We start from the raw sequence: 16,645 nt of genomic DNA, 5'->3' as shown, positions 1-16,645 counted from the left end.
TTTTAGGGCTCACAGGCTGGCTTGGACTGTGGCAGAACCGGTCGAATTATTCCGGCTCAAGTGCGCTATTGATCGCCGTACAACTGCAATCAGCTTAACGCACTTCAACGGAACAATCCTTTGGTCTGTCGGGTCTCCGCCCGATTCAACCACGGTTCAGCAGGATCGAAGCAGGTTTATCTCGCACGAGGCGAGTTCACATCACAGAATAGCTCATCAACTTTTAATTTAATATATATATATTATTACAAACGAGTTTCAAGAGAAGTAAACTTATACATAACCATGTTCAACTGACAAGCATAACAGCTTGCCAACTCACAGCGGAAGAAAAAGTTTTATGCGACTACACAGACGCGAAGGCGAACGCCAAGCCTAGCCCGGGGCTGGTGTCACTCCGGAGGGTCAGTGCCGGCCGGGGACGGGTCCCACTCCACGGACCAGCCAAAGGAACGGACGTAGGCCACCCAAGGTTGTCCGTGGGGTTCTCGTAGGTAATACCTGAAACAGACATTGGCAAGGCTGAGTATTCTAATACTCAGCAAGGCTTACCCGGGTTTGGGTATACTTAGCCCATAACTAGACTCATGAAGTTGTTGTAAAGGCTCTAGGTTCATTTTCAGCTGAAAAGCAACAAAGAGTATGAACTACTTTCAAATTTTAGCTTTCAGATTCTAATTTGATTAGCCATTCTAGGTTAGCACCTATACTGAACAAGCAAGGTAGTGATTATCATCCATCAAGATTATCTCATCAACAATTACTCTTATTACTCAATGTGGCAGAAGGGATAAGCAGTCTCAAGCATCGTGAGAGGCGGACGATTCGAATCGAATTTAACCTTGCAAGGTAAACCTAACTCACACGCTTGGAAGATCCAACGATCATTCCCAAGCAACCGTTTGCCTTTCATTCCGGGTCGTGGATCAGGTCCACCACAAGCGACTGCAGGACCGTACGCACACCCAATGTGTACAGGACATACGTCTGTAGCGCGACTACAAAACCGTATTCCTGTCTGCCTTGCAGAACCGCACTCCCGCACGTCGGTGCGTTGTGAACATTACATAAACTCGAGTGGTGGCAGGTATGTCCACTTGCCGGGCCGATTGGGTTACTAGGCTTGCCGCTTTACCATATTTCGCGGCATGTGGCTAGTACTTTTCAAAAAAACTTAGCCACCACTACCAACATTTCGGCCTTTAAAACTTTTCATCGAAACAGACAGGGTAACTTCCAGTCATGACACAGCACATGACCCTGTCCGTCATCCTTATAGTGGTTGCAGTAATGTAAACATGCAACTCCTATATCGCGCGAGTGACAGGAGATCACTCGACTTCTACCGGTCCTATTAGCGGAGCATCTATCCGATAAGGACTCGGGGCATTACATGGATTCCTAGGATTTATGCATCTAGGGTTTCACCACAATTCCTAGACCTAATGCAAGATATAATTTAGATAGATATAGATTGCAGAGTAAATAAAATAGTGGAATATGTCCAGGGCTGCCTTCGGGAGTAGGGGTAGGGGCAGGAGAGTCAGAGATTTCCGAACTCGGGTTCGGAGCTTCAGTTAGACCTTCGACGACTTGTGTGGGTCTTCTGGAAAGCCTTGGTCTTGTCCTAAGACCAATTCGTAGTCCCCGTCTCGAGTGTCGTTGATTCTATATGAAATGCATACATTAATGAGGTGAATTTAAATTTAAAATTTAAATATTATATCACATCTAATTAGTACACAAACATGTATAGAATAACGAGGGTTTAGATTTGAAACACCATTTATAAGATATGGTAAAATTTTATTATAATATAAATTAAACCTTTGGGTTAAATTTGAAATAAACTAAAATTTGATTTCAAAACTTTAAATAAAAGATCATAGAAACTTGATTATATATTAGGATCATAAAACATTACATTAGTGAATACTAAGATTCCATTTAGAATAGGTTATACATTAGGTTTATTTTAAATTTGAAAGCTCAAATTAAAGATGTTAAGTTTAGACTAAATATTGAGTTTGAAATTGCACAAGGTTACTTAGGGCTTAAAGAATATTCATGCTAAACTTTGAGAAAAAACAATAGAGCATGAAATGACAAGGTCAAGTGTGAATTACCCCTTGATCTTAGATTTAAAGTAAAGGCAAAAGTATTTTGTTTCACACTACACTTCATTAACAAAAATCATAGAGTTTGAAATTTACTTTCTAACAAAATTGGTTTCACTATTTTTAGATTTTTCTGTGAATTGTTATGAATTTTACAAGACAGGGAATCAAATTCACATGAAATAACAGAAGCTTTAGGGGGGGGGGTCTCGAATATTTGCACAGGGGTCCCTGCAAGATATGTTCTTCTCACAAATAGGCCCTTGTCCGGCCTCGACATGGCTGGAGGCTCGGCCTCCGGCGTGTTCCCACCGGCGGCGAGGTCGCCGGCGGCGAGGGCCGGTCAAGCACGACCAGGGGACGAGGCAAGCACAAAGGGCAAGACGGGATCCAACAGACAAAGGGGGAAATCCGCCGGCGACGAGAAGGGGCGGCGGCCGTGGCGGCGCGACGCCGTTCCGGCGAACGGCCGGCGAACAAGGGGGTCTAGCGCGCGCATGAGCACCACTGGGACGTGGGGAAGCGATTCCCTTACATGGATTGGTCGGAGGAGTGGCGAGCGGGCTGTCGACGGTGGAGTCGAGCACGGCGGCGCAAATGGAGGGGCGGCTCGGGGTGGAGCGATTCCGGTGAGGGGGAGGGCCGGGGTTGGTGTGGATCACGACGGGGAGCAAGAGGAGGAGGTGGGGAAGCTCTGGATCGGCGGAATTTGGGCGAGGCGTGGTGGTTGCGGCGTATGCCGGTGAGAAACGCGGGCGGCTCCGGTGACACAGGGAAGAAGAAAAGGGGAAAACGGGTTGAGGACAGGGGTTTGGCGAGCAAATAAGCGGGGGAAACAGATTGACTTGGAGTTGCCGGCGCTACGGGGCAGAAGAGAGGAAGGGATAAGGCGAGCCAGTGGCAATTGCGGCGGCGGCAGGCACTCCGGCGTGCGGTGTTGGCGGCCGAGGGGTATCGTGGCGCTCGGGTGGGGGTGCCAGCAGCAGGAAGCTAGGGCGGTGAGGAGCAAGAAGGCAACACGTGGGCGGGGTGCAGAAGGTGGCCGGCGGCGAGCTAGGGCGGCGCATTACGCCGGCGGCAGTTGAGCAGAAGAGGCAGAGCAGGGGGGGGGGCAGAGCGCCTGAGGAAGAAGGGATGAACTGACTCAAGGACTAATCTGTGATTTCAGAGAAAGACAGGGGCCTTACTGTAAAGGGCTTGTAACTTTTAAACCAATGCTCAAATGAAGATGGTCCAAAAATCAAAAGTGCATGGTTTTTCAAAACCTACAACTTCTCTTTAAGGTTCATCTACAATTGAGCAATAGTTTTTGAGTTAAAATGAACTTAGTAATAATTTCATGTTTTATGTAAATCCCTAAGTAAAATTACTTTTACATATACCTCCTATGGTAATTTCACATATATTTTTACAATTTGACCACAGGTACTACTTTTTGCAAAATAACCCTTATGCTTTTAAACTTTTCCCTCATTCCCCATCCATTTTGCATAAAAGGACCTTTAATTAATATTAATTACATAAACATCCTTTCTTTCATAGCATTGCTTACATAAAGTATATTTTTGCCAAACTTTGAACATACAAACATGCTTAAAATCTAAGGTATAACCCAACTAATTACCTGAGTGTCACAGCCTTCCCCCCTAAAAAGAATCTCGTCCCGAGATTCTGAAGCAGGATGAGATAGAAAGACCAAGCTCGAAGATTGATTTAGAAGAAATCGGGAAAGTGGTGTTGAAGATAAGATTCGGTTTCCCACGTTGCCTCTTCCTCTGTATGATGGTTCCATTGAACCTTGTACATTTTGGTGGTTTTTCTTCTGGTACTTCTTTCTTTCGTGTCGAGAATTCTGATAGGTTGTTCTGTATAGGTCAGATCTGGTTCGATTTCGATAGCTTGAGAATCGATGATCTCGGTGGGGATTTTAACACACTTTCTGAGTTGGGATACATGAAAGATGTTATGGATGGCCGCTAATTGAGAAGGAAGTTGGAGACGATAAGCTACAGGTCCACAAATTTCAAGGATTTCAAAGGGTCCGATGTATCGAGGAGCAAGTTCCCTTTTACACCGAATCTTTGAACACCTCGAATGGGAGATACTCGAAGATATACGAAGTCTCCGACATAAAACTGTAATGGTCTTCTTCGTATATCAGCGTAGCTTTTCTGTCGAGATTGGGCGGCCTTTAGATTGTCCTGGATAAGCTTGACTTTATCCTCTGCTTCTACAACTAGATCGGGTCCAAAAATTTTACGTTCGCCGGTTTGTGACCAATTCAAAGGAGTTTGGCATCGGCGACCGTATAATGCTTCAAATGGGGCCATTTTAATACTTGTCTGATAGCTATTGTTATAAGAGAATTCTGCTAGCGACAAGTACTTATCCCAATTTTTGTCAAATTGGAGTACACAAGCTCTGAGCATATCTTCTAGAATCTGATTTATTCGCTCAGTTTGCCCATCCGTTGAGGATGATAGGCGGAGCTTCGAATTAATTTAGTCCCAAGAGCCTCATGAAGTTGCTCCCAGAACCTAGCGACAAATTGCGCTCCACGATCTGAAATGATCGTTTTAGGTACTCCATGGAGTCGAATAATCTGATCCAGATAAATCTCAGCATACCTTTTAGCATTATATGTGGTATGCACAGGGAGAAAATGTGCCGTCTTGGTTAATCGATCAACGATTACCCAAATAGAGTCATGCCTCCGAGAAGTGTTGGGTAGGCCAACAATAAAGTCCATACTGATATCCTCCCACTTCCACGAGGGAATGGGTAGAGGTTGAAGAATACCAGCAGTCTTCAAATGACTGGCTTTGACTCTTTGGCAGATGTCACATTCTGACACATACTTAGCTATTTCTCGTCTCATACGAGTCCACCAAAAATTCTGTTTCAGATCCTGATACATTTTTGTACTGCCAGGATGTATAGAGAATTTGGATAGATGGGCCTCATCCATTATTCGTTTTCGGAGTTTATGGTCTTTCGGTACAACAATACGCTCATTGAACCATAAAACTCCTTCAGGATCTACTCGGAAGCACTTATACTTCTCTTCACCTTGGGTTATTTTCTGCTTGATGATTTTAACCCCTTCATTACGCTGTTGTGCTAGAACAATATTATCTCTGAGTGTGGCTTCAACCGAGATATGGTTTAAGTCACCTTGGGAAACGATCTCTAGATTAAGTTTACTCATTTCCCAACAGAGAGTTTCATTAAATGCTTTAATGGATAGGCAAGGACAATGTGCTTTGCGACTAAGGGCATCTGCAACGACATTGGCCTTGCCCGGATGATAATGCACTTCCAAGTCATAATCCTTGATAAGTTCTAACCAGCGCCTTTGCTTCATGTTTAAATCTGCCTGGGTAAAGATGTACTTGAGGCTTTTATGATCAGTATAGATATGGCATTTCGTACCCATTAGATGATGTCTCCAGATCTTTAGGGCATGAATAACCGCTGCAAGTTCGAGATCATGAGTAGGGTAGTTTTGTTCATGAACCCTAAGTGCTCGTGATGCATATGCAATGACTCGGTTGTCTTGCATAAGTACACAACCAAGTCCAGTTCCTGATGCATCACAATAGATGTCAAAAGGTTTTGAGACATCTGGTTGAGCTAAGACTGGTGCAGTCGTAAGATGATTTCTAAGGGTATGAAATGCATCTTCGCATTTTTGATCCCAGGAAAATTTCACACCTTTCTTTAGTAGTTCGGTCATAGGTTTGGCTATTTTAGAGAAGTCAGGAATGAAACGGCGATAATAGCCAGCTAGACCGAGAAAACTACGAATCTGATGGACGGAGGTTGGGGGTTTCCAATCCATCACTTCTTGTACTTTACTGGGATCGACAGATATTCCGTCACTGGAGATGGTATGGCCCAGAAATTTGACTGTATCTAGCCAAAACTCACATTTAGAGAATTTGGCATATAGGCGATGGTCTCTTAATCGCTGAAGGATGACATGGAGATGCTTAGCATGATCTTTTGGAGTTTTTGAGTAGATCAAGATGTCATCAATGAAGACCACGACAAATTTGTCGAGCTCTTGCATGAAAACAGAATTCATGAGGTACATGAAATAGGCTGGGGCATTAGTGAGACCAAACGACATGACAAGATACTCGTATAGACCATACCGAGTGGAGAAGGCGGTTTTTGGAACATCACTGGGCCGAATCTTAATTTGGTGGTAGCCGGAACGAAGATCTATTTTAGAAAACACTTTAGCTCCGGCTAATTGATCAAAGAGGATATCAATGCGGGGTAGAGGGTACTTATTTTTGATAGTTACCGCATTGAGAGGACGATAATCAACACACAGCCTTAAGCTATTATCTTTCTTTTTCACAAATAAGGCCGGACAACCCCATGGTGATGCACTCGGGCGAATGAAACCTTTATCTAAGAGATCTTGGAGTTGAGTTTTTAATTCGGCCAACTCATTAGGAGGCATACGATAAGGTCTCTTAGAAATAGGGGCTGTACCAGGTTGAAGTTCTATAATGAACTCGATATCTCTGTCTGGAGGCATTCCAGGTAAGTCATCTGGAAAAACATCTGGATATTCACAGACGACTGGAATATCTTCAAGTTCGACCTTAGATATGGCATAGGTGCAAGAGTTAAAGGATTTTGGTTGCGGAAGATAAAGGATAGTAGGTTCATTCTCCGGTGAACCTATTTCCACAGTACGAGAAGAGATATCTAAGGACACATGGTGCTGTGCCATCCAGTTCATTCCTAAAAGGACATCCATTCCCTTTAGGTCTAACAGAAGTAAATCTGCTTTTATTACCTGGCTACCCAATAGAAGTGGTACTTTCATACAGATTTGATTTGATAGGGTTTTCCCACCAGGAGTGATTATCTTATAATCTTCTTTAGTAGGGTACATATCCAATCCTACTTTACTTCCACATTCTTTACTGATAAAACTATGGGTAGCACCGGAATCAAAAAGAACAATAACGGGATGATGGTTAATAGAAAATATACCCGTCATTATCGGTGCCCCTTCAGGGAGTTCGGAGAGTGTAGTGGGATTCACCCTCCCTTGTCGGACCTGCACCACTTGTTTCTTACCCTTGCCCTTGTAGTTTGGACCAGATGTTTGCCCTTGGAATGATTTCCTAGGTTGAGGGCAATTCTTAATGAAGTGGGACGGGCTTCCGCAATTGAAACAACGATTATTGTTGTTTCCTGGAGTAGCTGGCGGAAAGCTCGGCCGCAGACCTTGTTGAGGTTGTTGCTGATTTTGTGGCAGGGGTGGTCGATTGAATTGTGCTTGCTGGGGAGGGCGGGCTACCCATCTGCCTGAGATATTGCCTCGAGGCAGAGCTCGAGGGGCATTACTCGGGACCAACCGATATCGCGGCGACTGTGGAGTTGCAGGCCCTGTGGGTGCTTTTCGTTTCTTTTCCGCTCTATGGGCGGCGATGCAATCTTCCTGAGTAATGGCCATGTTGACCAACTCATTGAAATCGTTGGCCTTCACTAAATTCAACCATTCTTTGAGCTTGGTGTTTAGGCCTCGACGGAAGCGATCACATTTGCGGGCATCAGTGTCCGCATGTGATCCCGCATACTGGCACAGGTGATTGAAAACCTGTGCATACTGTGTAACCGTACGGGTACCTTGGGTCAGGCTTAGAAATTCATTGAGCTTCCGCTCAATGAGTCCTGCTGGTATATGATGTGCGCGGAATGCAGTCCGAAACTCATCCCAAATGACCACGTGTTCGGCGGGTTGCATTGCATGAAATTGGTCCCACCAAAGACGTGCATGGCCTCGAAGTTGCTGGGCGGCGAAGAGCACTTTGTTCTCCTCTGAACATGGAGCGGACAATAAGGCGAACTTGGACTCAATGGTCCGCAACCAGGCATCCGCATCTAAAGGCTCCTCGGCCTTGTGGAATAGTGGAGGTTGGGTGCTGAGAAAGTCTTGATAAGTGGCCGATAGAGGTTCTCCCCGGCCTCGAGGTTGCTGCTGGAAATGGCCCATCTGAGCTTGTACAAGTTGATTTAGAAGCTCGGTTTGCCGGGCCATAACCTCGGCCAAGTTCGGAGGTGGCGGTGGTGGTTGCTGAGAACTACCAGGTTGTCCTGCCCGGAATCCTTCCGGGGTTCCTCGAGTAGCTCCAACCATCTGAAATAAAGGAGACATCCATTATCAACCATAATCTTGCTCCAATTTCAGATAATATGCAATTTATCCAGCTGAAATGTAATGCATATGCTCCATTCAATCTACTTATAACAGGTACACAGATGTTGAGCAGGATAACCGAAACTTAGGATTTGGATTACTATAAAGATACTACTATCTTACATCAGTACACTCCCAAGGTTACAAACTTTTACCCAAAAATACATGCCACATATACAACAAGTGGCTTTATAACTAGATGTTCTACCCACTACTTATGTTACATCTTATACATTTATTACATCTAATCCACCACGCTGTCACTATGACTAAAAGTCATCAAAATTGCCCACTGATGACTGGCTTCCAGAGGAGGAATGATGGGGACTGACGACTGGATCCCCATGCTCAGAATCAAGTTCGGAGACTCCTTCGATCTCCTCGGGATCTTCCTCTTCAGCTTCAGGTGCTGCAGGTGCAACGGGAGGAATCGGGGGCTGCTGCAATTCTTCAATCTGAGCTTGAGCATCATCCACTGCAAGGATCAGATCTTGAACTTGTGCCTGTAGAAATTCAATAACAGTATCCCGCTGAGTGATTATGTGATCACTCTCGTTGATCTGATCTTCACGATGATGGATGGTCTCGTTTTGAGTAGCGATTATTCCATTCTTCTCAAGTACCACTGCTTGAAGTTGGTCGGCCTGGGTAAAGTACCTGGCAGCGTCTCCGTGAAAACTTCGCGCAGCAGTGATCAGATGGCTTATTTCACGGCGTAGCAACATATGATAGTGGTATTGTATACTCGTATAATGTCTCATTCCTTGCACCACTTCTTCTGGTGGACCTTCCAGCCTATGACTTTCAGGAATTATTCTGAGATCTTGCTCCACTTCACTAGGATCTGTTGTGGCGAACAAACCTATAGGTTGTCCTACAACTTCCTCGGGGTGTTGACTGCAAAAAGCATAAATGGCTTCTAGGGCTGCTGCTTCAATGGCGTCCATAATTCTGTAGCCCGTCGTACTGATCTCAATAGGCTGCCATCGTGAACGGAAAGGATGCTGAGGTATACTCATCCTAACATAGGCCCTATGGATTCCGTCTTCCACATGTTCAACAGCGTCGTACTGAGGGGGTTCTGTATAATGGAAAGCCTGCAAAGATTCCCATAACAAGCGGGGAAAACCCTCCCAGTGAAGGGCATTGGTGTGGAGATGCCCTTCCGGATCCCAGAAAACATTGGAAGGTGCTGCCATCTGCGACCAGGATGCAAATGGTAAAACTTGTTATCTTGTTAAGAGAATACAAGATAAACAGATCAAGATGACCAATTTGTTAACAGCAAAGGCTGGAAATCAGATGGAAAACTAAGATCCCATATAAGACACCCCACTTAAAGCTGTCCTTAGCTCTTCATTACCCCATTCCAAATACAACAATATGTCCCTCATATATGAAATTCTTTTATTGACAAAAGATGCATGCACGCGCTACTCGCCCTCACAACCAAAACAACTGCCGAATATTTTCGGACTTACGTAGTCAATTTCGGTGGCATAACCATACGTCTCTCACTATATATAACTAGTCGGTAAACCCTACGCGTCCTAATAGCGTGAACGTGGTTAGTGTACCTGCAGAAGAAAACACAGATATATATATCTCGTGAACCTTTCATGGCAGCACGACATGAAAGCGTCCCCAAACATTACTATTCACTATAGAAACAGCATCTGTACAATTACCGCCGTACAGACAACGTTAACATACGTTATCGAAACAACGTATTCACGGGGGTACCGCAATATGCGGGGGTATGAACAGCGATCGCCATACCCTGCGTCGAACCATATACTCCCAATATAATCAACCTAAGTTGGTATATTGGCAGCATCTCAAGTAGGCCACTGCTTGAGAAACAGCGTTCGGTTCGCATCACCGACGGGAAGGCCAAGCTCCCTCAGTTGGCTGAGGATCCTTACCTTCTTACCTCCGTTCGTAGATGTCGTTACAAGAAGTAAGGTTGGGTTGTGTAGAAATTTAAGTTTTGACAGAAAGTAGTGCTGCAAGTCAGATCTACCTATACATATATATAGATACCATTAGCCACCTGATACTTTCCCATATAAACCCTTAGGGCTTTACGTTCTAAGCACAACCTTAACGGATCCAACGTATTTTATAAACTCATTTGTTGGCAAACTTTTATCCAGAAAACACCTTTTAAGAGCTATTCTAGATGTAAAGATAAACCTACAGCTCTGATACCAGCTGTGGCAGAACCGGTCGAATTATTCCGGCTCAAGTGCGCTATTGATCGCCGTACAACTGCAATCAGCTTAACGCACTTCAGACGGAACAATCCTTTGGTCTGTCGGGTCTCCGCCCGATTCAACCACGGTTCAGCAGGATCGAAGTAGGTTTACCTCGCACGATGGCGAGTTCACATCACAGAATAGCTCATCAACTTTAATTTACAGCCATATATATATATATTATTACAAAACGAGTTCAAGAGAAGTAAATTTATACAACCATGTTCAAACTGACAAGCGTAACAGCTTGTCTAAACTCACAGCGGAAGAAAAAGTTTTACGCGACTACACACGACGCGAAGGCGAACGCCAAGCTTAGCCCAGGGCTTGGTGTCACTCCGGAGGGTCAGTGCCGGCCGGGGACGGGTCCCACTCCACGGACCAGCCAAATGGAACGGACGTAGGCCACTCAAGGTTGTCCGTGGGGTTCTCGTAGGTAATACCTGAAACAGACATTGGCAAGGCTGAGTATTCTAATACTCAGCAAGGCTTACCCGGGTTTGGGTATACTTAGCCCATAACTAGACTCATGAAGTTGTTGTAAAGGCTCTAGGTTCATTTTCAGCTGAAAAGCAACAAAGAGTATGAACTACTTTCAAATTTTAGCTTTCAGATTCTAATTTGATTAGCCATTCTAGGTTAGCACCTATACTGAACAAGCAAGGTAGTGATTATCATCCATCAAGATTATCTCATCAACAATTACTCTTATTACTCAATGTGGCAGAAGGGATAAGCAGTCTCAAGCATCGTGAGAGGCGGACGATTCGAATCGAATTTAACCTTGCAAGGTAAACCTAACTCACACGCTTGGAAGATCCAACGATCATTCCCAAGCAACCGTTTGCCTTTCATTCCGGGTCGTGGATCAGGTCCACCACAAGCGACTGCAGGACCGTACGCACACCCAATGTGTACAGGACATACGTCTGTAGCGCGACTACAAAACCCGTATTCCTGTCTGCCTTGCAGAACGCACTCCCGCACGTCGGTGCGTGTGAACATTACATAAACTCGAGTGGTGGCAGGTATGTCCACTTGCCGGGCCGATTGGTTACTAGGCTTGCCGCTTACCATATTTCGCGGCATGTGGCTAGTACTTTCAAAAACTTAGCCACCACTACCAACATTTCGGCCTTAAAACTTTTCATCGAAACAGACAGGGTAAGCTTCCAGGTCATGACACAGCACATGACCCTGTCCGTCATCCTTATAGTGGTTGCAGTAATGTAAACATGCAACTCCTATATCGCGCGAGTGACAGGAGATCACTCGACTTCTACCGGTCCTATTAGCGGAGCATCTATCCGATAAGGACTCGGGGGCATTACATTGGATTCCTAGGATTTATGCATCTAGGGTTTCACCACAATTCCTAGACCTAATGCAAGATATAATTTAGATAGATATAGATTGCAGAGTAAATAAAATAGTGGAATATGTCCGGGGCTTGCCTTCGGGAGTAGGGGTAGGGGCAGGAGAGTCAGAGATTTCCGAACTCGGGTTCGGAGCTTCAGTTAGACCTTCGACGACTTGTGCTGGGTCTTCTGGAAAGCCTTGGTCTTGTCCTAAGACCAATTCGTAGTCCCCGTCGTCGAGTGTCGTTGATTCTATATGAAATGCGATACATTAATGAGGTGAATTTTAAATTTAAAATTTAAATATTATATCACATCTAATTAGTACACAAACATGTATAGAATAACGAGGGTTTAGATTTGAAACACCATTTATAAGATATGGTAAAATTTTATTATAATATAAATTAAACCTTTGGGTTAAATTTGAAATAAACTAAAATTTGATTTCAAAACTTTAAATAAAAGATCATAGAAACTTGATTATATATTAGGATCATAAAACATTACATTAGTGAATACTAAGATTCCATTTAGAATAGGTTATACATTAGGTTTATTTTAAATTTGAAAGCTCAAATTAAAGATGTTAAGTTTAGACTAAATATTGAGTTTGAAATTGCACAAGGTTACTTAGGGCTTAAAGAATATTCATGCTAAACTTTGAGAAAAACAATAGAGCATGAAATGACAAGGTCAAGTGTGAATTACCCCTTGATCTTAGATTTAAAGTAAAGGCAAAAGTATTTTGTTTCACACTACACTTCATTAACAAAAATCATAGAGTTTGAAATTTACTTTCTAACAAAATTGGTTTCACTATTTTTAGATTTTTCTGTGAATTGTTATGAATTTTACAAGACAGGGAATCAAATTCACATGAAATAACAGAAGCTTTAGGGGGGGGGGTCTCGAATATTTGCACAGGGGTCCCTGCAAGATATGTTCTTCTCACAAATAGGCCCTTGTCCGGCCTCGACATGGCTGGAGGCTCGGCCTCCGGCGTGTTCCCACCGGCGGCGAGGTCGCCGGCGGCGAGGGGCCGGTCAAGCACGACCAGGGGGACGAGGCAAGCACAAAGGGCAAGACGGGATCCAACAGACAAAGGGGAAATCCGACCGGCGACGAGAAGGGGCGGCGGCCGTGGCGGCGCGACGCCGTTCCCGGCGAACGGCCGGCGAACAAGGGGGTCTAGCGCGCGCATGAGCACCACTGGGACGTGGGGAAGCGATTCCCTTACATGGATTGGTCGGAGGAGTGGCGAGGCGGGCTGTCGACGGTGGAGTCGAGCACGGCGGCGCAAATGGAGGGGCGGCTCGGGGTGGAGCGATTCCGGTGAGGGGGAGGGCCGGGGTTGGTGTGGATCACGACGGGGAGCAAGAGGAGGAGGTGGGGAAGCTCTGGATCGGCGGAATTTGGGCGAGGCGTGGTGGTTGCGGCGTATGCCGGTGAGAAACGCGGGCGGCTCCGGTGACACAGGGAAGAAGAAAAGGGGAAAACGGGTTGAGGACAGGGGTTTGGCGAGCAAATAAGCGGGGGAAACAGATTGACTTGGAGTTGCCGGCGCTACGGGGCAGAAGAGAGGAAGGGATAAGGCGAGCCAGTGGCAATTGCGGCGGCGGCAGGCACTCCGGCGTGCGGTGTTGGCGGCCGAGGGGTATCGTGGCGCTCGGGTGGGGGTGCCAGCAGCAGGAAGCTAGGGCGGTGAGGAGCAAGAAGGCAACACGTGGGCGGGGTGCAGAAGGTGGCCGGCGGCGAGCTAGGGCGGCGCATTACGCCGGCGGCAGTTGAGCAGAAGAGGCAGAGCAGGGGGGGGCAGAGCGCCTGAGGAAGAAGGGATGAACTGACTCAAGGACTAATCTGTGATTTCAGAGAAAGACAGGGGCCTTACTGTAAAGGGCTTGTAACTTTTAAACCAATGCTCAAATGAAGATGGTCCAAAAATCAAAAGTGCATGGTTTTTCAAAACCTACAACTTCTCTTTAAGGTTCATCTACAATTGAGCAATAGTTTTTGAGTTAAAATGAACTTAGTAATAATTTCATGTTTTATGTAAATCCCTAAGTAAAATTACTTTTACATATACCTCCTATGGTAATTTCACATATATTTTTACAATTTGACCACAGGTACTACTTTTTGCAAAATAACCCTTATGCTTTTAAACTTTTCCCTCATTCCCCATCCATTTTGCATAAAAGGACCTTTAATTAATATTAATTACATAAACATCCTTTCTTTCATAGCATTGCTTACATAAAGTATATTTTTGCCAAACTTTGAACATACAAACATGCTTAAAATCTAAGGTATAACCCAACTAATTACCTGAGTGTCACATGGACTGCACGAGCTGGGCTGGTTTCAATTATGGGCCCAAAGGGGATTTAGGGGATTAGGTTTGAATTTGAGTTTGAATGGCCCATTCGAACTCAAATTCCACTCAATTTGGTTCAAGCAAAAAGAAAGCCAGTCAAAATAAAATCCAACAACAAATTAAACAAGAAAACTTGCATTTAAACCCAAAGGACTCCAATTAATCACACTAACATAATTATGATCCTTAATTTAATTTCAAGTTTAAATTTGCTAGGAATTTGAGATAGAAAGAACTTGTTCTTACATTTGGATCTAGCTACGGCACATACACGAAAAGTTTTTAAAATTCCCAATTTTTGCACTAAATTAACATTCTGAGAAATTCGGGATGTTACAGCCATAACCGGTTTTCAGGTGCTAGCAGCACAAACTCCATCTAATTTTGACATCCATTGGACCAAAAGAACTACAAGAACTTTACCACTGATAACATGAAAACCCCTTCCAGTTTAAATTGGTATTTGAATTAGTATGGTGTTATTTGGTGTGGGTATTTTAATTAGTATTTAAACTATGTAAACACATAAATGGAACTACACCAAATGCCAATAATCAAAACTAAAAGGACGAAATTGGTACTATCATTCCAGCATGCGAACACATGTAGAAGTCATAGTTCCTTAGATGGCAGACTTTGTTGTCAACTACGGTACCTACAGATTACGCCATTGATATTATTAGATAACAATTCGGAAACACAAAAGTTAGCCTATTGCAACAGCACACTGGTGAGTGATAAAGTAATTACCAGGAGGAACATTATCAGGTGCTCCAGGAATGAAAAATTTTGTATGGTGGTTCTTCTGGGCAACAATCAATGTGAACTTGGGATCCCAATTTTCATCCAAAAACTTGCATGCCTAAAAAAACAATAGAACTACTTTAGCATGGGCAAGCACGCAGTATAGGATACTTGGATAAAAGGAGCTTTGAGATTGAACTGCGCCAAGAAAGTTAATGGAGTACCTCAATTATTTGATCCAATTCAATGTTCAGCATCTGACTAAACTGACTCTCGCCAACGCCATCCCTAAGTATGGGTGGATTTGATGACGACCATGAAAGCGCAGCTTAATCGGAGGTTTTCCGTAGACTCGCTCCATGGATGTAATTAACCGGACGCGTCTAATAGGCCCCGGGAATCAGCGAACTATACAATCTCTGCAAGTTAGATCTGTCCTTAAGTATTGACGCAGAAGACAGAAGAAGATGAGCTGTCGAGTCATGTATTCATGAATTTTGTAGAAGATCGAAATTAGTGAAATATGTGTTCTCACAAATGTGTGCATGTATTCCTTGTGTGCAAAATTTATTATTTTCCTTGTCTTCATTTTGTTTTCACAAACACCGCCACACTTGATGAGATCTCGGACAAGGTCCCTGACATTGCAGCGTACAGAAAAGTTGACTACTGCCCATTTTTCAACACAGCTAGCCCTAACGAGTCTCTGGGGAACAGAATTTCAAATGAGTCTGTGTTGACACCATGCAAATCAGCATACAAACAATAAGACACTCTAAACATGCTGACCTTATTGTTGAAGTTCCATCTCCCATTGCGTGTAAAAATGTCTTCTCCATTGCCAGCTTTGAGCTGCACCAAAAGGGAACACAGTAGGTTTATGCTATTATAGTTCTGTAACCACAAAGGGGAAGAAATATAGGAGAAACAGTTAGAACTTATAACTAACCTTGGGGGCTTGCAGCACTCTACCATCCACCTCAGTGGAACTTTTAGCAATTGAAATGCCATATGCCATTAGCATAGGCTCTCAATCATAGTTACTGCAGTGCAGTACCTAAAAATTTGCCATTGAAAACAAAACAGTTAAGAAAGCATCCATACCAAATACTTACTAGCTTCCTAAGTTGAATCCAAGGAGAAACTCACATCAGACAGAACAGAAATCCTTTCTTGGGGTTTATGCCTAGACTTCTCAACAAGTGAAGACCTCTGAAGTGTACTCAATGACTTGGTGTATCTTTGTAAAGACAGAAGCGTACAGAGCTGGTAAACATGGAATCAAGCACCAAAGCGTTAGCAGGGGTAAGGAGCTTTTCAAAGAAGGGACAACAATAGGATTCAAATGACAGTTACCTCTATAGGAACAACAATAGATCTTAATGAGACTCCTAGTACGATGGTCATCCAAGAACCAGAATTCTCCTCTGAAGATTGTCCCATTTTAGAGAGTGCTGGAGAAAGGTGATGATATTCGAGATCGTTCAGCTCATATACAACTTAAGAAGGACTTGGTGGAGCATATTTGGAATAAGTTCGGGCGTTGTCGAAATACATCTTACATT

General features: G+C 44.1%; 1 protein-coding gene across 1 annotated transcript in view; it reads right to left on the bottom strand.

The window, feature by feature from the left end:
• Nucleotides 1-16,098, bottom strand: part of LOC112892738 (protein argonaute 4B-like) — a 49,160-nt gene extending 33,062 nt beyond the window's left edge. Inside the window, exons 1-5 of the mRNA XM_025959861.1 lie at nucleotides 16,030-16,098; nucleotides 15,781-15,932; nucleotides 15,305-15,368; nucleotides 15,087-15,198; nucleotides 14,918-14,991 (exon numbers count right to left, since the gene is read on the bottom strand). Of these exons, the coding sequence (XP_025815646.1) occupies nucleotides 14,918-14,991; nucleotides 15,087-15,198; nucleotides 15,305-15,368; nucleotides 15,781-15,932; nucleotides 16,030-16,098 (471 nt within the window). The remainder of the gene's footprint in view (nucleotides 1-14,917; nucleotides 14,992-15,086; nucleotides 15,199-15,304; nucleotides 15,369-15,780; nucleotides 15,933-16,029) is intronic.
• Between the last annotated feature and the right edge of the window lie 547 nt (nucleotides 16,099-16,645).

This window comes from Panicum hallii, chromosome 5 (genome assembly GCF_002211085.1).
Source record: "Panicum hallii strain FIL2 chromosome 5, PHallii_v3.1, whole genome shotgun sequence".
Taxonomy (NCBI): domain Eukaryota; kingdom Viridiplantae; phylum Streptophyta; class Magnoliopsida; order Poales; family Poaceae; genus Panicum; species Panicum hallii.
Note: the sequence above shows the minus strand (reverse complement) of the source record. Positions and strands in the feature narration are given on the sequence as shown.